At 40.1% G+C, this 22,506-nt stretch overlaps 1 protein-coding gene and 1 non-coding gene across 7 annotated transcripts in view; both read left to right on the top strand.

The window, feature by feature from the left end:
* Positions 1-2,528: 2,528 nt before the first annotated feature.
* Positions 2,529-2,601, top strand: TRNAK-CUU (transfer RNA lysine (anticodon CUU)). The gene has a single exon. It is a non-coding gene; the product is annotated as a tRNA-Lys (tRNA).
* Positions 2,602-10,123: 7,522 nt separating this feature from the next.
* Positions 10,124-22,506, top strand: part of CCDC88A (coiled-coil domain containing 88A) — a 132,630-nt gene continuing 120,247 nt past the window's right edge. For all 6 annotated transcript variants that reach the window (XM_072742093.1, XM_072742092.1, XM_072742091.1 and 3 more), the window contains exons 1-2: positions 10,124-10,256; positions 10,354-10,454. In XM_072742093.1, coding sequence (XP_072598194.1) covers positions 10,194-10,256; positions 10,354-10,454 — 164 coding nt within the window. In that variant the 5' untranslated portion in view covers positions 10,124-10,193. The remainder of the gene's footprint in view (positions 10,257-10,353; positions 10,455-22,506) is intronic.

Here is a 22,506-nt window from a genome sequence, read left to right as displayed (position 1 = left end):
AATGTATGACAAAGTATAAGCCACAAATTATATGGCATTTTATTTTTAACATATGTTAACAAACAGTTCCCTCTGTTTCATCATGGCATTCCACCAAATATTTAAGCTTATGTTAATTTGAAAAGAATTGCCCTTTTGTATGGCTATCAGAGAAACTACAAAAATGGTTCTAGATGTTACCTACACTTTCCACATGCAGCTCTGTGCTACAGATTTTTCCTTTTGGGGCCTTTAGTTCCAATCTCTCTCTGTCTTTCTCTGTGCCAGGAGGCTAACCCCTATGGCCTGGATCTCTGGGTTCTCCTACTCTCTGCTTCTCATGGCATTCAGCAGTGGGGAACACTTGCTGGTAATATAAGTGAGAAGGATAGAGAGATTGGGATATTCTTTCCCAATTTTTAATTCCGCCCCTTGATGATGGCAGTGGCCCCATGATGATTGCAGTCTCTATGGACATAGCTCCTATCCAGTGGCTCCTGTTATAAGACTATGGTCTTCCAGGATCCTGTTAACAGTTTTCCTCCTCTTGCCCCTTCTGGCCTCGGGGTGAAGAGGATCCTGCTATTGCTCCTCCTGGATGCTTTACCACCCTCTTTGTTGGTTCACTTAACTCCCCCCACACCTAAGTTGTTCCTTTACTAAATTCTGTTTAGTTAAGCACTTCCAGAGTTCCCTCTGTTTCCTACTGGGACTCAAAAAATCCCCCCCAAAATAATTTTATATCCGGCTAAGGTTTTCAGTGGTAACATGAGAGATTGAAAGCAATTTGAACTATATCTGATACACCAGAATGATGGAATTCCGTTTCCAAGCAACTTGAAGACCAACTCTTCTGCATTTCCAGAACATAATTATACAATACAGTTGGATGGTTACTTTAATTATTTATAAAGTTAATTAACTGACTGGAAAGGAATTCAATCCTGATTTTTGTTTTGCTTTGCAACCAGTGTAAATACAGTGAGTACTACTCGAGAGGTGGACAAGCAATGGCCTAAGAGCCAAACCTGACCCACTATTCTCTTTTTGCAAATAAAGCTTTTCTTTTTTAAGATTTTATTTCTTTATTTATGGGAGATCCAGAGAGAGAGAGGCAGAGGCATAAGCAGAGGGAGAAGCAGGCTCCCTGTGGGGAGCCTGAAGCAGGACTTGATGCCAGGACCCCCGCATCACAACCTGAGCCAAAGGCAAATGCTGAACCACTGAGCTACCCAGGTGCCCTTGGTTTTGGTTTCCAAATCCATCACAGACAAATATGTATCCAACTAAGCATGGCCAGTATACAGCCTTACCACATGCAATCACCCTATACCAGGTCAACTGGCCCCCTCTTTCTTCAGAAAAAGAAAGGCACTGTTCGTGCACTCAGATGTTGTGGCAACATCAAATTGCTACTAACCATTTACTTTCAGGGTCCAAACTTGCCACGTCAGGGGACACGTCATGGGACATCTCCACACAGTTTTGAACTGGCACCTGGTCACCACACCATGCATCGCCCTGTACTAGAGCAGGGTGGGGTAACTACATCTGTGGGCTGAATCCCACCTGACGGCTGTTTCTGTAAAGAATGTATTGTCAGACACCTGGATTTTCAATGGATGCTTCCCACTACCACAGCCGAATTGAGTGGTAGTGACAGGGCCTGTAGCTTTCAGGTGTCAAACATTTACCATCCGGCCCTTTAAGAAACAGTGTGTGGACCCCTGTTGAACTGGACACACTAAGTAACAAAAAGATGGGGTACATTTCAGCAAAGTTGACACCACCTGTCCTCACCTTACCTGCTCCTCTTCCAAGGAGGCACAAGATCTGATGCTTCCCACAAGCTTCTTGCTCTGGATTGGACTAATCCTTCCCAAAAGAAAGTTGCCACAGTGTTTGCTTTATATCCATGGCAGAGGCCTAGGGAGAATTTACACATCGATTATCAGAAAGAAAGCCTTTCTGGGCCTTCTCCATTCGGGCATGCGTATGCGTGTGCATGCATGTCCTCACCCACATGTGGCATACCCAGGTACCCTGCAAATAAAGCTTTCCTACAGCACCACAGCAACACCTGGTCCTTTACGCATTGTCTATGGCTGCCTTATGGTACTATGGTAGAGGTGATTAGTTGCAACAGAGACCCTAAGGCCTGTGAAGCCTAAAATATTTGCTATCTGGCCTTTTACAGAAAAAGCTTAAATAATTGATTGAATGATATATTTGCCATTTTATTTCTGTTGGCCTCATTTAGATACAATCTTCTCTGTGTCTTGTGTGTTCAATATGCTATCTTGCACATATGGTAACTCAATAAATATTGATTAATGAAGAAAATGAGAATGCACTGACAAATATAGAACTCCTAACCTTAGTTTTATTCTAAACTTAAAGAATACAGTTTTATTCCTTTGCAAGATGTATTAGTCAAGTTTAGATATGGTTGTGGGAATTTGAGGTTTGATGTTTTAAAAATTGGTAAGCTGGAAGTTCTACAAATCTAACATATGATGACTACCATTATTAAAAATGCATTTGGGGGTTCCTGGCTGGCTCAGTTGGTAGAGCATGTGACTCTTGATCTCAGGGTCATGAGTTCAAGTCCCATGTTGGGCATAGAGTTTACTTAAAATAAAATTTAAGTTTAAAAAAAAGTCCATTTATAAAATAAAAATAAAAACGTATTTGGATTCCATTTATTGATTAATGTAAGCTGAGAGGTATATTCAAATTTTGATTATTGTTATATTTTCTAATGGTGGTGTAAGAGTGGTACAGTTTTTGAAAATAGTGTGAAATAAATGCAACGATATATTAATCTCTGAAAGGTAGAATTAGAGGTTTGATTTTTTTGGTTTTTTTTCCTTTATGTTGTTGATCTTTCCAAGTATGGCAATGAAATGTATTATTTTCATAACAAGAAAATAAGGTAATATAAAAAATATGAGACATATTTAGCTCCATGTAACTGAATACTTTACATTGCTGCCTTAGTTTAAGAAACCAAATATTTAAATACAAATATTAAAATTCCCCCTGGCCTGATATTTTAATTACAAATTTTATAAAATAGGGATCCCTGGGTGGCGCAGCGGTTTAGCGCCTGCCTTTGGCCCAGGGCGCGATCCTGGAGACCCGGGATCGAATCCCACGTCGGGCTCCCGGTGCATTGAGCCTGCTTCTCCCAATGCCTATGTCTCTGCCTCTCTCTCTCTCTCTCTCTCTCTGTGACTACCATAAATAAATAAAAATTTAAAAAAATTAAAAAAAAACAAATTTTATAAAATAAAATTGAATCTGAGAACTCTTCTCAAGCTAATATTTGAAAACATTCAATTGACACATATTGACTTAAAATTAGGAAATAAAGACATTCACATTAAATAATTTAAGTTTCATGTGAACTTTCACTTTCGACAGCAGAACAGCAAATACATAGTCTCATATCAGTATAAACATTTTTATCTAACTTCCTACTGTCATTCAATAGAAGGAAATAAAACATCTTCATATTTCCTTATTTGTAATGGCTATCATTTTTTACTTTGTATTTTTTGGTACGAGAGCAGATCTCCATTTTCTTTTCAGGATTAGAAGTATTTAATTGTTTTAGCCCACATTTATCTTCAGTAGCCTAAAAGCACCAGTGCTTTATGGAGAAAACTACTTTCTGGTTTCTATTTTATTAATGATCCATCATTTCTTATAACATTGGCTAGTTTCTGTTTTAACCAGAAAGGTTAAACTTCTGCTGTTTAACCTTCTGCTGTTGTCTGTCTTGAAGATGTAAACTGCTAGAAAGTAGAGGTTGGGAGTAGGCTTACAGTCAGAATAAGAGAATGACTTTTTCACCTTTTAAAAGTCCATTTTATAATATTCGCCCTTTTCTACACTTCTTATTTTCTCTTTTCAGGTTTCCACTTGCTTTGTAGCTTTCCATCAGTAGCATTGGAAGTTGGAATGAGTCACCATCTGTGGCATGGGATTAAGGAATTAAAGGGGGAACCATAAACATACAAGGAACTCATCACATGATAGGACAGTCATACTGTGGAAATACCTGGTGAATGACCATTAATTTACAAGATTATTTCATGTCCTATCACAGCAAACTAGGTAAAGAAATAGGGTAGCACCACCTCACCTAGGTAAGACCAAGAAACTTAAGAAAAAAGAAACATTACATCAAGAGATATGTTTAGGCATACCACAAATTCATGGACTTTTCCCCTAAGAGAGCCCATCAGGTTCTCACTCAAAAACTATTAATTCTTTTAGGCTGTTTTAACAATCTATGAATTCCCTGCACACAGAACATGAGAAGCAGCAAATTAAAATGGGAACTATCGATGTTGTCAGCAACAAAAACTAAAAGCCATTCAATGTAAAATTAAAAACTTGGGCCTGTGAATGTAGGTCAAATGCTCATGCACTTCTTAAGAGCCTGTGAAGGCATAATTATATTAAAAGCACAACACAGTCATTTAGGTCGATTATGAGGATGTATTTCTTTTTTCTTTTCTTTTTTTTTAAGATTTTATTTATTCATGAGAGACACAGAGAGAGAGGCAGAGACATAGAGGGAGAAATAGGCTCTCTGTGGGGAGCCTGATGCAGGACTTGATCCCAGGACCCCGGATCACGACCTGAGCCAAAGGCAGACGCTCAGCCACTGAGCCACCCAGGCATCCCGAGGATGTATTTCTTTAATAAAGGTCAATTTCTGTTCAGAATATGCTGTCCAATAAAGCTTAGACAATGACATCTTTCTAGAGGATGTGCATCAAAATGGTAACAAGTGAAACACAGTTTGGGTGCTGAAAAGGACAAATACCATTATGTGCTGCTAAGTAATAAAAGAATGCATGATGCTTATGTATGTTCCTAAGCTTTTCTCCGAAAAAAAAAATTATATAGACTTGGAAAAAACCTAGCTCAAAAGCCATTTATTTTATGATCTCAGTGTCTTTTTACTTCTTCAAATTCACTAGCAAGCAGTAATCGCCTGCCTATGCCTCCTCTAGGTCATTAAGTTAATTAGAATAGTCCTCAGAAGTTGCTCTGCTGTGAGCTCTTGCCAATTGTTAGGAATTTAAACTGGTCACCATGGTTGAAAAAAGACTCTTTGACATATTGACTAAAGTGCCCATAATAGCAAGGCACTGCCCTAAATGCCAGAGGCACAAAGATGAGTTTCAAAATGCCAGTCTCCAAGAGTTCCCCAATTTACTCAGAAGAGCAAGTCAGCAAATACGTGCCATTCAGAGCAAGTTAGAGAGGATAAAAGGAGGTTAGATACTGTGCAAGGCGCAAGAGAGGAAGTGGTCAACTCGACCGACCGGAGGAAGAGGAATGCTTCACAGAGAGTGGAGCTACAATCCTGAACCACGAATGGGAGTCGGCCTGGTGAGGAAGCAGAAAAGACTAGTTCAGATAGGTGTGGTAGCCTGGAATATAATGGTGAATTGGTGATGATTCACTTTGTTTGCAGCACAGCATGAGGGCATTTGAGAGGAGCCCCTGAAAGTGGGCTGAGAGGAGGATCCCTCTTTCTGCCCCATTGTCTCTCTCCAAGTTTCCTTCCCTCTGCAGTTTACACATGGCATAGAGCACATCCACTGTCTAAGCAGATGCCCAGGGAGAAACAAAGCTAGTATGTCCATTTTACAGTTGAGGAAATTGATGCTTAACTGATGCTCAAAGAAGTTAAACCACATATCTAATTCCTATCTCTCATTAGATAACGTTTCTCTTAAAACCATGTTAGATAATTAAGACATATGCCTTCTATGATCTTAGGTGAGTTTAAAATCTTATTAGTTAGATCAAGAGGGCTTGAAGACCCTGTTGAAAAGTGTATGAGATTGGATTTCTTTTTTTAAAAAAATTATTTATTTGAGTGAGAGAGAGAGCACAAGCAGAGGGGAGAGGGAGAAGCAGGCTCTCCACTAAACAGGGAGCTCGACTTGGGGCTTGATCACAGGAATCCCTGGGACCTGAGCTGAAGGCAGACGCTTAACTGACTGAGCCACCCAGGTGCCCTACGGATTGGATTTCTTGAAGTCATTTCTTTTTAAATATTCATGAAGCAATGGTGCCAGTCTTTTTTTAAAACAGCTTTTTCTGAGAATTAATTGACAATTCAACCACGTAAGGTGTCCAGTTCAATGATTTTTAGTATATTCACAGAACTGTGCATCTATCACTTTAGAATATTTTCATTTTGTCAAAAAGAAACCCTATATCCCTAAGCCACCAACCTCATTTCCTCCCAACTGCCCCAGATCTAGGCAACCACTAATCTACTTTTTGTCTACACAGATTAATCTCTTCTGGGCATTTCATATCAATGGAATCGTACAATATGTGGTACCTCGTGGCCGGTTTCTTTAAACTTAGCTTAATGTTTTCAGGATTCATCCATGTTGTAGCACATATCATACTTTATTCTTTTTTATTGCCAAAATATTCTACTGTATTGATATAATACATTTCATTTATTCGTTTATCAGTTGATGGACGTTTGGGTTGTTTCCATTTTTGGGCAATTATAAACAACGGTGCCATCCTGCTGTTGTATTTGTGTTACTTTCATTGTGGTAGCTTATGCATATGACTAGCTCTGTAAGTATGTGTCACCCAATATGTGTTTGGGGTGAATCTATCACTTCCTATAGTAGATCAAGATGGAGGTTAGCAGGGGTGCTCTGGGTATACAGGTAGTATTACGTATGTGTAACCTCAGGGGAAACCTCAATTATAATACAAGGGAGAGAATCTTTCTCTAGTGACTTCTAAATGAAATCATGGTCCATTCCAAACATTTAACTTCTGATCAGAAAAGAGCAGAGCAAGTAACTTGGGCCTAGTCAAATGGGTATGATTTTTCCAAAGTCCTTTCCTGTTGGATTTAACATTCTAAGAAAGGATGAATTCAGGATAAATAAATGACTATCAAGTCCAAAAAAAAAAAAAATACCTGGAAGAAATTTTGAGTAATCTCTTCCTAAGTGAAAGGAAGATAGGAAACTTTTGGATTTAATCTTACAGGATGTTGCAAATTGAAGACCATTAAATAGTGTATAACGTACAATCCCTTTTGTGCCAGACAAAGAAGTTTCCTGATTGTACTCTTGAGATATTATAAAGCATTTCTAAGGCTGCTGTTAAACTAGGGAATTGTGAATTGGTAGGTTTTCAAATAAGTTACTCCAGACCTCAGTCTGGTCTAAAGCTTCCTGTTTTTACAATTAACTCCTCATGTTTCTTTGTTGAGTGTGTGTGTGTGTGTGTGTGTGTGTGTGTGTAAAAGCTAAAGATAGACCAGGAAGCATCTGGGGCCATTTGGCTGTAGAGGGGAATCCAGATTTGTGAAGGCTAGCTACTACATGTAAACCGAATACAAATTCTATCTTAATGTGTTAACACTCCAGTCATCACTGTCCAAAATGCCCCTAACTTATTGTACTTGGTATTAATACTTTATGAGTTTTTTATCTATGGCTGAAGCAGGTGGGTCTGTCTGAAGATAAACCCCAGTATAGGCATGAACACTTCCATGTAGCTTGGTCATGCTGCCGAGGGATTAGAAAGGGAGGTGGGCATGTCAGGCATTGGGCTGCTCTGAAAGTCATGCTTTATTCTTGGTGCCAGCTCTCTCTCTCTGCATTTCCAAATAAAGGACTGTGATTAAGAAAGAGTCATCAAGAGCAAAAGGAAAAGATTGCTAGCAAGCAGGATGACCCAAAGCTGTATAGTGGTGCAGGCAATGCAAGGTTCTACTTCATACACACCTTGCAAAGTGCCACATGAATGCATCCTAATTTCAGTTAAGATGATTTTGGGAGGCATTTCTCTGGTCTCCACAGCGAGACCGTTTCTCCTCTAACTAAAGGAAGAGAAGTTATATTTCAAGTTTTTTTTTCTTAAAGATTCTTCATTTGGGGAGAATAATGGTGAAAACCTCAATAACTTTTATGGAGCATTTACTACAGGTTGCCATTTAATTTAACTCTATTTTTATCCCTGCTTTATACATGAAGAGAATGAAACACAGAGAGGTTCACTAACTTGCCTAGGCTCACACAGCTGGTAAGTATCAGAGCCTGGATTTAAAGCAGGCAGGAAGACTCTAGAGCCCAGGCTCTCAGATTAAGAAATTTTGCTGTTTCTTAGTGTTATAAAACATTTTTTTCCTGCTACTTTAAAATATCAGATAAGTACTCAAAGTAGATATTTAGGTAAATGTAAAAGCACACACACTGCAAAACCGCAATACTACATTTATTTTCTCAAAAATTTTTTTTTGTTTTATGTGCCCATTTTGTCCCAGAGAAAAGATCTGTATGTTCCTTCAAAATGAGGAGTAACATTGGATTTTGCTGGGGGAACTGTTAAAATTACTTTAATGATCCCAGTCGTGCATAGCATAGAGATTTATGACAAATATGTAATGTTTGTCACCCATCTTGGCTGACTTCCAAATGTCTCCTTTTAGTAGCTCTTGATCTTGTTTGGAAAAAAAAAAAATTTTTTTTTTTCTTCAATAGCCAAATAGTCCAACACAATGTCTGAATCACGTTTGCTCCAGCCAGGGAATACCAACGTGTTGAAGGACAGCTTTGGTTATTTAAAATCCTACTGCATTCCCTTGCAACTTTGAAGAGCATTCATGCTTGAGTGACCTGGATTTTTATTTATTTATTTATTTATTTATTTATTTATTTATTTATTTATTTTTTTAAGGGAGAGAAGGTAAAAAAGAACAAACACACAAACACACAAACAAACAAAACCAAGTTTGCGGCTCAGATCCCCGTTGTGCTCTCTGCTGCATTGAGTTTTCCTACTCCGCTTTGCGGGCGAAGAGCTCGCTCAACAGAGCCAAAGTGTCCGAGAAGGGGCTGCCTGCATCCCTCGTGTTTATAAGGGAAGGATCTCGTTCCCTCCCCTTGGCACATCAAAGCAGGCGCTCCGGGAGGAAACGCACCATAATGAGGCACGAGCGGCCGAGCCTGCACCCCCGCCCCCCACGCCCTGGCAGCAGTCCCCGGCGCGAGCGGGCCGCGGGGCACCGCAGCAGCTGCACGAGCGCGCGCACACGCCCGCGCCCGCCGCCAAAATCTGGGCGGCGGCGGGGCCGGCCCCGGGGGCGCGCGCGCGCTCGGGGGCGCGCCCATGCAGCGGTTTTCTTCTCCCACAATCCAGAGGCTGCGGCGCGGGAGGGGCGGGGAGTCGGCGGAAGGATACGGGCGCGGAGGGAGAAGCGCGCTCCTTTGACGGAGGGCCGGCGGCTCCGGCTGGGCGGCGCGGCGCGGCGCGGGTGTGCTGCGGCACTGCGGCTCCGAGGCCGTTGCTCCGGCTCCTCCAGAGCGGGCGGAGGGGCGGCTGGAGCGCGGCGCTGACTCGGGGCCCGGGCTTGCCGGAGGCGCGCTGCGAAGCCTGCGGGGCTCCGGGAGCTGGGGGCTTAGGGACGCACATTCGAGCCCCCACCCCCCCCGGGAGGGGAAGGGGGCTGGAGGCGAGGCCTGCGGGCGGCGGAGGGATGGTGTGGGCTCGGGGGGAAGGGGCGAGCCCTGCCCGTCGTCGGTGAGGGGCTGCGGGCAGGGGAGGCTCCGCGGGTCCGCGCGGCTCCATGCCCGCTGGCGGCTGCACGGCGCGGAGCGCGGCGCGGGGGTGGCGGCCGGCGGCGGCTCGGGGGCCCCGACGCGGCGTCCCGCTTAGCCCGCGTTGGGGTTGAGTCAGCGCGGGCAGCCTCGCTGGTCCGGCTCCTGCAGGAGCTGGGCAGCCTCGACGGGCTTTTTGTCTCGCTGCTCCAGCCCCCTTTCCCTTCCTCCTGCTCCTCCTCCTCCTCCTCCTCCTCCTCCTCCTCCTCCTCCTCCTCCTCCAGATGCCTTTTCTCTGCCCCTCCTCGCCGGGTACAGACATTTCCAGCGCAGGCTGCGGCTCGTGGCTGCTGTCGAAGCCGCTTCTCGGGTCTGGGGCTCGTTCCCCTCTGGGGCGTTTTTTGGGGGGAGGGAGAGTTTGCCTCCCCTCCACGATGGGCTTTTCTTCCTGGGCCAGAAATGGACTTTCATTGATTCCTACGTACTTCTTCAACGTTTAGCGATCCATCCATCCATCCCCTTAGGCGTGTATATATATATGTATATGTATTTGTGTGTGTGTGTGTGGTAGTTCCCCTTTTTCTCAAATACATTATCTGTAAAATGGAGAACGAGATTTTTACCCCCCTTCTGGAGCAGTTCATGACCAGCCCCTTGGTCACTTGGGTAAGTAGGGGGTTATTTGTTGTACGTTTTGCTGCATTATTTGCGGCCGCGGGGATGGAGGTGGGCGTCCGTGTCCTCAACGAGCCTTCTGTTCTAGGTTAAAACGTTTGGACCTCTGGCTGCGGGAAACGGGACCAACCTGGACGAGTATGTGGCTTTGGTGGACGGGGTGTTCTTGAACCAGGTCATGCTGCAAATGTAAGTGTTCTTTTCTAGGCAGCTTGTTTTCATGGAAAAAAAGGGGGCATCCTGGAAACTTTATGTGTGAGCTCCTGATTTTGGCTCTTGGGCTAAAAGGGATCCCGGCGGCTTAAGCATTGGACCGCGGAAAGGCGTGATGGGCTTAGGCGCCCCAGCGGCCCGTTTCATCACGACCTTAGCAATTAATGCCTGTTATATATTGCGAAACTTTATAATGTTTCATTCTGCCAACCGTGTATTGTCACCTAATTGTCTTCAGTGCTGAAATGCAAACCACATTGTCCTCTGATAATTTGGTAAAAAAAGAGACAGAGAGAAAATAATAGTTTCCTAAGGGGAGTGGTGGTGGTGGTGGTGGTGGTGGTGGTGGTGGTGGTGGTGGTGGTGGTGGTGGTGGGGCGGGGGGGTGGGGGGGGAGGATAAAGCCTTTCCTGTGCAGTTATGTGTATTTGATGCAGAAATGCTTCTTATTAACCTTTGTGTCTAAAAATAAGTGACTCAGATTTTGAAACCGGTGAAGTAAGAACAGATTTCAGGAGAGAGAATCTCAAATAGCAGTTCTGATTGGTCGGAACTGTTGCTGTAGCGAGTAATTTAAATGGGTACAGTACCTCAAGCCTGATGAGATGATCACATCAATCACCTGATTAAGATTTGGGAGGTCATTTTAAGGTATTTTTAAGGCTAGTTGTGAAATGCGGGTTACTGACATCGTGATGACAGCTAGATAACGATTTAGTGGGCAGATCTTTGTCCTTTAAGTTTATGGTGCTGGGTTTGCGTTAAGTAGGAAAGTGTTTTTAGGATGGGAATTGAATGTCAAAATCCTATTGGTAGCTAGGTCAGTGAAATAAATACCATTTGTATCATTATAGATATTGGGCTACGTGCATTCCAAGTACATCAGTGTAGGTTTTCTAAGTACAAACTCTGAATTGTTATAGTTGTGCTCAAAATAATGTGTATTTAGCCTTCTCTCTTGAAAAGAATCTGATTACATGAGTAGTTTGGAACTTCCAATTTCAAGGCATTCTTACCTTTTATACCTGAGGCACTTTAGGGCATTATCAGTGAATAATTGTTACCAAGGAATAAGTCTATTGTTAATAGGCTAATAACAAAATATTATTTCTGTACGTTGTAGGAAATTACGTTTCTTTTTAGATTTCTTATTTAAAAGAGGTAGAAGTCAAGTTCATCAATGTTGCAGTGGTAACTTAGTCTGTGTGCTCCGAAATATTTGTAGTCTGTGTGCTCAGAGAGATTTGTGTGCTGTTTTTCATGTATGTGTTGATCCTACAGGGGAGTATTATACTACTATATGCTTTCTGAAGGTGTTTTATTTGTATAAAATAAAACCAAAAATATATATATAGTCACTAAATGTGTATGTATTTTTTTCTTTTAGAAAGGAAAAAGGAATGTCGACATTAATTATTTCCAGGGATAGTAAATATATTTTTGGCAGCTCTCCCACTGGAACTATTTTTTATCTTTGAAGTATCCCACCATTCTCTAAGCAGAATGGTAGAATAATTAAATTGACTTCTATTTTAGGAAACCCACATGACAGGAAGGGTAGCCATTAGAGTAGATACTCAGAATTTGTTCCTGTCTCTTGTTTTTAGACAGAAAATCTTGAAATTGTATTCTGAGCCCTAAAAAAAGGAATTTTTACAAAATAGGAAAATACATTACTTTAGTTTTCCACTTTCTTTCGTTGTTTATTTTTAAAGTAGATTTCATGCCCAACGTGAGGCTTGAACTCTTGACCCTGAGACTGAGAGTCTCATGCTCTACTGACTGAGCCAGCCAGGCGCCCCTTGTTTTCCACTTACTTGAATTATTCTTTTTCCAAAAAACACTTGCATTTTTTTTGAGTACTGAATAGTGAACTGAGGTGCTAAAAACAGACATTTAAGCTTGTTTCCACATTGAGTGCAGTTTTATACTCAAAAATACATATGTATATTTTGAAAGTAATGGTGTTTCAAAATAGTGGTTGCCAGGGTTTTTTTTTTTTTTTTTTCTTTCTTTTTTTTGTAGGGGAGGACTAGCTCCATTCCAAACCTCAGATCTGCTTCTGTTTTCAGTTCCACCTCTCAGTTTCTTTAAAACTTTTTCAGTGTCCTAATTCTGTTCTGAATGACCTATATAAATTAAAGGAAAAGAAAATTAAGAAAAAGAGGAATAGGCATTAGCTTTTTAAAAAATAATTTGCCAGAATAGATTTTTTTTTGATGAATTATTTACCTAGTAGAGCAACAAAATATACATTGTTGTTGTTTTTTTTTTTAGAATACATTGTTGTTAAAGCTGCATTTTGCTATGACTTTAAAATCATTAGGATTTCTGTTAAGTACTTTACTCAAGTTAGTGTTTGATTTAATTAATGTATTCTATTGTCAGTTGAGACTGTACCTGGTAAGGTAACCTAAAAATTAATCTTAGTCTAAGTCATTTCTAGATTAAATTTATTTACAGAATTTGTGAGTGAGAACCCTTCCTAAATGAAACTATATACTTTTCTTCATGTTTGTTTTGCTTGGAGTTCGTTGAGTTTCTTGGATCTGTGGGTGTGTAGTTTTTAACAAATTCAGAAAGTTTTCGGTCATTATTTTTAAAAATATATATTTATGTGAGAATATTTAAGTGTGTGTTTGTGTATTTCTCCTGCCCCCACTTGCCCTTTGGGAAGTCCAGCTACACGCAAATCAGGCTGCTTGATGTTTACTGATGTTCTGTTCAATTTTTTTCAGGCTTCTCTGCTTCATTTTGGATAATTTTGCTATGTCTCCGACTTCATTAATCTTTTTTCCTATAGTGTTTAAAATTTACTGTTAATTGTGTCCATATGTTTTATTTCAGACATTACAGTTTTATTCTAGAAATCCGGTCCTTTTTTATATCTCCCATTTCTATACCTTTCATGCTTTGTCTTTTCTGTAGCTTCTTGACAAATGGAATACAGTTATAACTGGATTAATGTTTCTTTCCATTCTGTCGGTATAATTTCTAGATTGGTTTTGATTGATTCTTATTCTTATGAAGGATTGTGTATGTTTGCTTTTGAATGCCTGGTAATTTTTGATTGGATGTTAGACATTTGGAGTTTTCCCTTTTTGGGTGCTGGATATTTTTGTATTTCATTAGGTATTCTTGAGCCTTGTTCTGGGATAACTAAATTTCTTGGAAACAGTTTGATCTTTTTAGATCCTGCTTTTAAGTTGTATCAAGTAGTACCACTTTGTCACTTTGTTGGCAAAACCCATCTCAGTACTTTGGGTGGTGAAAACAGAAACTATTCCTGGACCTGTATGAACCCTGGGTGGTGTTCCCTCTAATCCTTTTTTGGTGTTTTTTTCACTGTTCTTGGGTAGCTTCCTCACATGTATATACTAATGAGTACTCAAGACTTGAGGGATACCCTCTGTAGATCTCTGGATTTTTCTGTGAACCTTTCTACTCTTCGTTACTTTGCTTTATGTATGATAGTCATCTTGTTGTTTCTAGATTAAGTTGCATCTCACCTCATTGCCTGGGCTCTCCATCTCTGCTCTATAGCCTAGGAACTCTTTCAAGGTATTAAGTTGGGACAGTCAAGGATTCATCTTGTGTGTTTCCCATCTATCAGGAATCTACTGTCCTGTGTTGCCTAATATCCGTTGCCTTGAAAAACACTTAATATATTTTGTACTTTTTTTTCCAGTTGTTTCAGGCAGGAGGGTAAATTTGGTTCCTGATACTCTAGATCTTGGCTAAAGTGGAAATCTTTTATGTACTTATAGTTACATTGACCTGCCACTCTTATATTCCTGCTTTTATTTTTTTTTTAATTTTTATTTATTTATGATAGTCACAGAGAGAGAGAGAGAGAGAGAGAGAGAGGCAGAGACATAGGCAGAGGGAGAAGCAGGCTCCATGCACCGGGAGCCCGATGTGGGACTCGATCCCGGGTCTCCAGGATCGCGCCCTGGGCCAAAGGCAGGCGCCAAACCGCTGCGCCACCCAGGGATCCCTATATTCCTGCTTTTAGTTGTGACATACGATTTTATTATAGAAGGCCTATAGATTTTTTTTTTCATTTACAGTATTTACTAAAAGTAAGAATATTGATTAGTGACTTTGGATTTGGCATTTGGACATTGTTTACATTGACTTCTTCATGCCAGTTTACCAACACTGCCTTATAATTTCGGAGTCTGTTCGCTGACTTGGGTTTCCCTGCATTTAGAGATGAATCCTGGATTTCATCGAGTAGCTCCTTAAATCAAAGAATCTCTTTAAGAGCTTGTGACATGGCGTCAGTCCTCTTTAACTAATGGGAAGTGGAAGCTCTTTAGAGATTGGGAATGATGGGCCAGCTCTTCTGCATGCCGCAGGGCATTTTCATACTTCAGCCAAATGAAATCTTTCTTTCTTTGTGCTAGTTATCAGACATAGGGCTTGGTGACAGTAGAAATAATCATTTCTCTGTTTGAGATGTCATTCAGTTCTGTAACCCATTTCAAATGTTACTTGCTATGAAATTTTAAGAAATAAAATTATAGTGAATTTCATAATCCTAAAATTTAAAAAAGCATATTGATATTACCTAAGCAGTTGAAAATATGGATATAGGATATATAAGAAAATTGTTAATGGTATCAGAACAATGATGTGATTAACTCCATTAGATAACCATAGAGATCTATATTCGAAATACTTGACAGTTGCAATATATATACCTGTTATGGCTTTTCTTCTTTTAGAATCTTGGGTTTGAAGAAACTTTAGAAGTCCTCTGTTATGAAAATAATTTTTTAATTAAAATTAATAATGACAAAAATTAAATGACACATGGTATGTATATTCTCCTTAAATATTTCCTGAGAATATTACAGCTTCATAAAGTGTACCTAAAAGAAACCATTTATCTAAAAGAGGAGGTTGACTGAGAAATGTTTCTTAGTTCTATGAATGTTTAAGGTTCAAAAGTAAGGGGAAGTGGAGAGAGAGGGATGAAATAGATAAAGGGGATCAAGAGTACACTTAATCTTCATGAACACTGAGTAATGTATAGGATTGTTTTATCATTATATTGTTATACCTGAAACTTAAATAACACTGTATGTTAGTTATACTTCAGTTACATTCAAAAATAGATTGTGCTAACTTTATAACTATAGCAACCCTAAAATGACATATAAAATATATGGGTTTCTTACCAAGTATGGCATTGACTTTGAATTTTGGTATGGATATCTTGGGTGTTCTCGTTGGGCTTCATAGTTCTTAGTTTTGTTTTTGTTTTTTGCTTCTTTAAAAAAATACTCATGATACAATCATAGTTGGTGTCTTTTTACTAAGTTTTGTGATTTATCGCCCAGATATTTCTTAGATGTGCCCCTGACTTTTGGATTAATACTGTAGCCCTGACTGGTCTTATTTTGGGGCTTGCCTGTCTTCAAGTTGTTTTCTCATCTGTGATCATATGTGCTTCCATAAGATTCTGAATGTACTTTGGTGGTAGTAGCATTTATCTCAGTGTATTGCAGCTCTTGGTATGTTTGATTCCAGTGACTAACCTGTGAATTTCTTGAAGCCATGGACTATATCTTTCATCTCTATTCCTAGCACAATGCTTGACATACAGTAGGTACTGGATGTACTTCTGTTGAGTGAACAAATAATAGAAAGCTAATGTGGTAAAGTAGAATGAATTTGGACTTTGCGTCAGACTTTAAGTCAGACAGGATTTAATTCTCACTATACTACTTATTAGCATATGACCTTAAACAATTTACTTAGCATTTCCAGATCTCAGTCTACATCTATGAGATGAAACTTTATGTTTCCTTCCTGGAATAGACTTACTCTCTAATAAGACACAGATAATACTTATTTTCTGTTTTGTTGACTACTGTATCCTCAGTGCTGGTTGCTGTCATTAGTATTATTGTGTGCTAGGCCATGCCTACCTTTTTCTGTTTCTTCAAACAAATTATGATCATTCACAGCTTAGTATTGCATAATCTCTGTTGATGTCACCCCTATATGGCTGTATGATCTTTAGCAAGTTTCTTCTCAATTTTTTTCATTTCATAAACAGGATGAAAGGAGAATCACAGGGTTATGAGAATCAAATAGGATAATTTTTTTTTTAATTTATTTATGATAGTCACACAGAGAGAGAGAGAGGCAGAGACACAGGCAGAGGGAGAAGCAGGCTCCATGCACTGGGAGCCCGACGTGGGATTCGATCCCGGGTCTCCAGGATCGCGCCCTGGGCCAAAGGCAGGCGCCAAACCGCTGCGCCACCCAGGGATCCCAAATAGGATAATTTTTTAAAAATTTATTTATGGTAGTCACAGAGAGAGAGAGAGAGGCAGAGACATAGGCAGAGGGAGAAGCAGGCTCCATGCACCGGGAGCCCAACGTGGGATTCGATCCCGGATCTCCAGGATTGCGCCCTGGGCCAAAGGCAGGCGCCAAACCACTGTGCCACCCAGGGATCCCTCAAATAGGATAATTTGTGAACAATGCTTAGCATGCAGCAAGATTAAATTATTGTTAGCTATTGATCTTCATTTTATTTCTATTTTTATAATAATCATTTTCCTGTATACTGCCCTTTCCCCCTTTTTTGCCTATCAAGTTTTTATTCATTCTTTAATACTCTTTGAAGCCTCTTGGCATGGTTAGTTGCTCTCTTTCCTGTCATATATGTCTACCAAATTGTTAAAGTGCTGCAGCTACTAAATAGTTAGCAGTTAGAAGCTAGAGATTTTGTTATGTATCACCAGCACCTAGCAGAGATTTGGTATGTCATAAGTTTTTATTAAATGTCAAAGGAGGGATCCCTGGGTGGCGCAGCGGTTTGGCGCCTGCCTTTGGCCCAGGGCGCGATCCTGAAGACCTGGGATCGAATCCCATGTTGGGCTCCCGGTGCATGGAGCCTGCTTCTCCCTCTGCCTGTGTCTCTGCCTCTCTCTCTCTCTCTCTCTCTGTGATTATCATAAATAAATAAAAAATTAAAAAGAAATAAATGTCAAAGGAGTGAATGAAACATTTTATAATTTTATTAATTTTTTAAAATTTGAGAACTCTAGTATTGGTATTATAGAATTTAGTTTTACTTTATTTAGAGAGAGAGTGTGTGAGCAAGTGTGAATATGGTGAGGAAGGACAAAAGGAAAGGGAGACCCCAGCAGACCCCCACTAAGCAAGGAGCCCAACATGGGCTCGATCCCCAATCCTGCAACCTTGAGATCATGACCAGTGCTGAAACAACTGAGCCACTTAGGTGCCCCCGGGAGAAACAAAATCTTTTTTTTTTCGTTTTATAAAAAGATAAATAAAATTTATTCATGAGAGAGAGAGAGAGAGAGAGAGAAGCAGAAACATAGGCAGAGGGAGAAGCAGGCTCCATGCAGGGAGCCCAGTTTGGGACTCCATCCTGGGACTCCGGGATCACGCCCTGAGCCAGAGGCAAAGGCTCAGCCGCCGAGCCACCCAGGCGTCCCGAGAAACAGAGTTTTAACAGGCTCTATGCTCAGCACAGAGCCCAAAACATGGGGCTCAATCTCATAACCCTGGGATCATGACTTGAGCTGAAATTAAGAGTTGGATGCTTAAACAACTGGGCGACCCAGGCTCCTCTAGTTTGTTTTCTATTTCTCTTCTTTTGTTCTTTCTCTGTCCTGTTATTTAATTACCTTTATTGAATATTTTCTCCATATGTTATTTTTTTTTAGATATTTTATTCATAAGAGACGCAGAAAGAGAGGCAGAGACATAGGCAGAGGGAGAAGCAGGCTCCCTGCAGGGAGCCTGATGTGGTACTCGATCCCAGGACCCCGGGATCACAACTTGAGCCAAAGACAGATGCTCAACTACTGAGCCACCTAGGTGCCCCTTCCCCATATGTTATGTCTTCCTTGAGTTGAGGTTGTAAGAACAAGTCATAGACCATGCTTTTGTATGGTATTAGAACATGCAGTGACTGAGGTGCCTGGGTGGCTCAGTTGATTAAGTGTCTGCCTTTGGCTCACATCGTGATCCCAGGATCCTGGGATTGAGTCCTGCATTTGACTCCCTGCTCAGTGGAGAGTCTCCTTCTCCCTCTGCCACCTCCTACTTGTGCTCGTTCTCTCTCTCTCTCTCTCAAATAAATAAATAAATAAATAAATAAATAAATAAATAAAATCTTAAAAAAAGAAAAAAGAATATACAGTCTCTTCAGTTTGGTTTCCAATAATGTCCCTGATAATAATGTCCAACATATTGAGATTTTTGCCAACAGCCTTATATTTGACTGATATTTATAAGAGTAGTCCATTGTGATTGTCTGATTCTCTGATCTATATCTATTTAAGCTACAAGAAGTGTTGAGAACCTAGAGAACAGAAACTAGTGGCTACAAATGGGAGTATTTTGAAAATTTTAACTGAAAAATTTCTATAACATGTATTAATATGGGAAACTCATAAAGGAAGAACAATTCTTTTTTATTTTTAAAATTTCTTATTTACTTATTTTTTTAAAGTAATCTCTCCATCCAGTGTGAGGCTTAAATTCATAACCCCAAAATCAAATGGCATCCTCTATAGACTGAGCCAGCCAGGTGCCCCGAAGAACATCAGTTCTTAACTATACTCTTTTCAGAACACCAGTTGACCTTCTCTTAGGGTTTGTGAAATGGATTGGTACCATTCTAAACATGGTGTTTCAGTGTTTAAAAATAATATTTGAGGTTTTAATTGATTTTAGAGATGTCTGTCAATATTCAATTTAGTCATTACAAGCTAACTACTTTTAGAGAGTTGGTATGGTGTAGAGGAAAAGACTATGTTGAAAATTATAAATTTAATTCCTGGATCATGGTGGTTGGTGGAGCAGTCAAAATACATACAATATTTTTTGATTAGTTTACTGTATTACATGGGTGCAGCTTGTGGCAGCCCCAAAACATTTACAATAGCAACATCAAAGATCACTCACTGATCATAGATCATTGTAAATACTGTAATAATGAAAAGTGAAATATTGCAATAATTACCAAAATGTGACACCGAGACACAAAGTGGGCAAATGCTGTTGGGGAAATGGTGCCAATAGATTTGATTAACAGAAGATTGTTATAAACTTTCCATTTGTAAAAAATGTAGTTATCTACAAGGTGCAGTAAAGTGAAGCACAATAAAGGAGGTATGTCTGTATACTCTTCTTTTTTCCTGATTTTATTCCTGTGCTATCTTAGCTCTATTTTTGCTAGTTCAATATTTAATAAAACTAGGTTGATGAAAGTCATCAACTTTATTCTGACATTTCTGAGACTCAGGGCAAGTGCTAAAGCACAATAGGCCTAAATGTTTAAAGGTTATAAACCAAACTAATAAATTGTTGACTATGTTCTGAACTTTTATCTTGAAAAATATACTTTCATAGTGACTTAAAAAGAAAGATTCAAATTTAGAATTTATGGAATTGAGAATTCATAAATTCAGTGTTAAATCAGAATGTTGTGGAGCCCAACCTCCTCCCCACATCCCTAGCTCTACCGTCTCAGAGAGGCCTCATGTGCATGCCTGTGGACATCCTGCATGCATGTCCAAGATCCAGGCTCTTCCAATAGCAGTCCTTGGCACAGCGGTATATACATCTTTAGCATAGTCCATCCTCAGGACAGACATAGGGAAGAGTCCTGTGCAAGCCCTGCAATTGGATTAGAGATATTTGGGCAAGAAATTCTAGAGTTCCAGGTGACTTCAGTGTCATCTAGAAGGGGAAGTGTATGAGTATATCCTCTTGTTTCCACAGATTTGTAGCCCAGTCGAGACTCATGGCCTGGGGAGGGCCAGAGTGGGATTCAGAGCTGAGATGTGTTTTGCCATAGTCTAAATACAGTACTCGGTGAGGAGGCTGAAGGAATGGTTCAGTCAAAGATCAGTTTAGTGAGTAGTTCCTGAGTGCTCACTGTATCACAAGCTGTCTGCTAGGTGCTGAGGATACGATGCTGATTAAGGTATGGTCTCTTTGTTCACTAGTAAGAGGGACAACATGCAAATAAATTGAAGTGTGATACATGTGCTATACAGTGGAATTATGTTCTTGAAATAACGTTGGCACAAGGAGAGATGTGATTCTTCACTTATAAGAGGGAAAATTTGAACTAGGACATGAAAGTTGAATAGGACCAGTTTGGTAAGTAGGAATCAGAAACAGTGGGAGTAGGAGGAAAATGGCATAAAAAGAGGCATGTTGATGTGACTAAAAATAGTAGAATCAAATAACTATAGGTTATTTTGTATAGCTGAAGCAGAGATTGTATGCTTCTTTCACGTAGGAGATGAATTTGAAGAGGTGGGGATTGGGAGACTGTCCTTAGATACCATGTTAAGAAGATTGGATTTTTTTTTCCTGTGGAGACGTGTGTTACTTCAGATTCTCTCTGGAGAAACAGAACTCCCAAGTGGTGTGTGTGTGTGTGCACGTGTGCATGTGTGTGTGTATACAGACAGAGAAAGATTTATTTTAAGAAATTGGCTCGTGAGATTGTGGAGGATTGGCTACTTTAAAAACTGATGGGGCAGGCTGGCAGGCTGGCTGGCTGGCTGGAGACTCAGGGAAGAATTGCATTGAGCTCAATGGCAGCTTGCTAGAAGGAGGTCAGCCTTTGTTCCATTAACACCTTCAAATGATGGGATGAAGCCCCCTCATATTATGGAGGGTAATCTGCTTTACTCAAAGTCCATTGATTTAATGTGTTAATCTTACTGAAAGACACACCTTCACAGAAACATCAGAATAATATTTGACCAAATATCTATGCATTGTGGTGCATCAAAGGTAACACACAACATTAACCATCATAGCTAGTGTTTCTTAAACTAGGTCCACAGATATTGTGGGGGGGGGGGTGTCTGTGGTAATTTAGGAATTTTAATTTTGTTTTCATTTCAATAATTTAAATTCTTTTCTGAGAGGTAATGATGACAAAATTCTTTTGCAGTGATAATTCACATTGAGAGGGTTTTTTTTTTTTAATAGAATAAGACTAATTTCTTAAGTTTCTTAAGTCACTTTCTTATAATGGGTCTGTGGATTCTTAGGATATCTGTAGATTAATCCTCGGAGAGTCTTGATAATTTTGTTTTTTAATACATTACCTTAGGAATGCCTGGGTGGCCCAGTGGTTGAGCATCTGCCTCCAGCTCAGGGTGTGATCCCAGGGTCCTGGGATCAAGTCCTGCATCAGGCTCCCTGGAGGGAGCCTGCTTTTCCATCTGCCTATGTCTCTGCCTCTCTCTCTCTCTGTGTCTCGAATGAATGAACGAATGAATGAATGAATGAATGAATGAATAAATAAATAAATAAATAAATAAATAAATAAATAAATAAAACACTACCTTACTCCAGCATGGAAAACAGTAATATGGGCTATTGAAATCATAAAAGGAATTGAAACAGATAGCATTTGCATTTCAGAAGGATTGAATTTTTTGCATAGGGAGGGGCAGAATCGAGATAGAAACAGCATTGATGTAGATGTGATATGGAAGAGAGATAACCCTGAAATGATGGGACTTGGTTACTAATTTGATACACAGAATGAGAAAGGGATTAGTCTGGGATGACTACCATACTTTTTACTTGTGTAAAGAGCAGATGGTAACGCCGTTAGTAAGTAAGACATTAGAAGAGGATGAAAATTGAGGGGAGAGGAAGTGTAGAAAGTTAATTTTAAAGTTCTGAGTTAATTTTGGAGTGTCTGGGTGGACAGTAGGAAATATCTTGTGGGCAGGTGGATATATAATGGTCTGGTGCTCAGGGGAAAGGTCTAGAATAGAGATACGAGAATTTACTTTTAAGTGTGTGGTAGAAACTAAAGACATGGGTGTCAGAAAAAAATTACAGACAAGGGTCAATGATAGATCCTACAAAACAGCAACACAGCAACATTAAAAGCCTGAAAGTTTGAGGAAAGTAGGAAAATTCATAAGGCTGCTGGGAGGAAATCACAAAGGGAGTCAGGTGAAGATGCATCCAAATATTGTCATGCAAGGTT

This window comes from Vulpes vulpes, chromosome 16, assembly GCF_048418805.1.
Source record: "Vulpes vulpes isolate BD-2025 chromosome 16, VulVul3, whole genome shotgun sequence".
NCBI classification, from domain to species: Eukaryota; Metazoa; Chordata; class Mammalia; order Carnivora; family Canidae; genus Vulpes; species Vulpes vulpes.
Note: the sequence above shows the minus strand (reverse complement) of the source record. Positions and strands in the feature narration are given on the sequence as shown.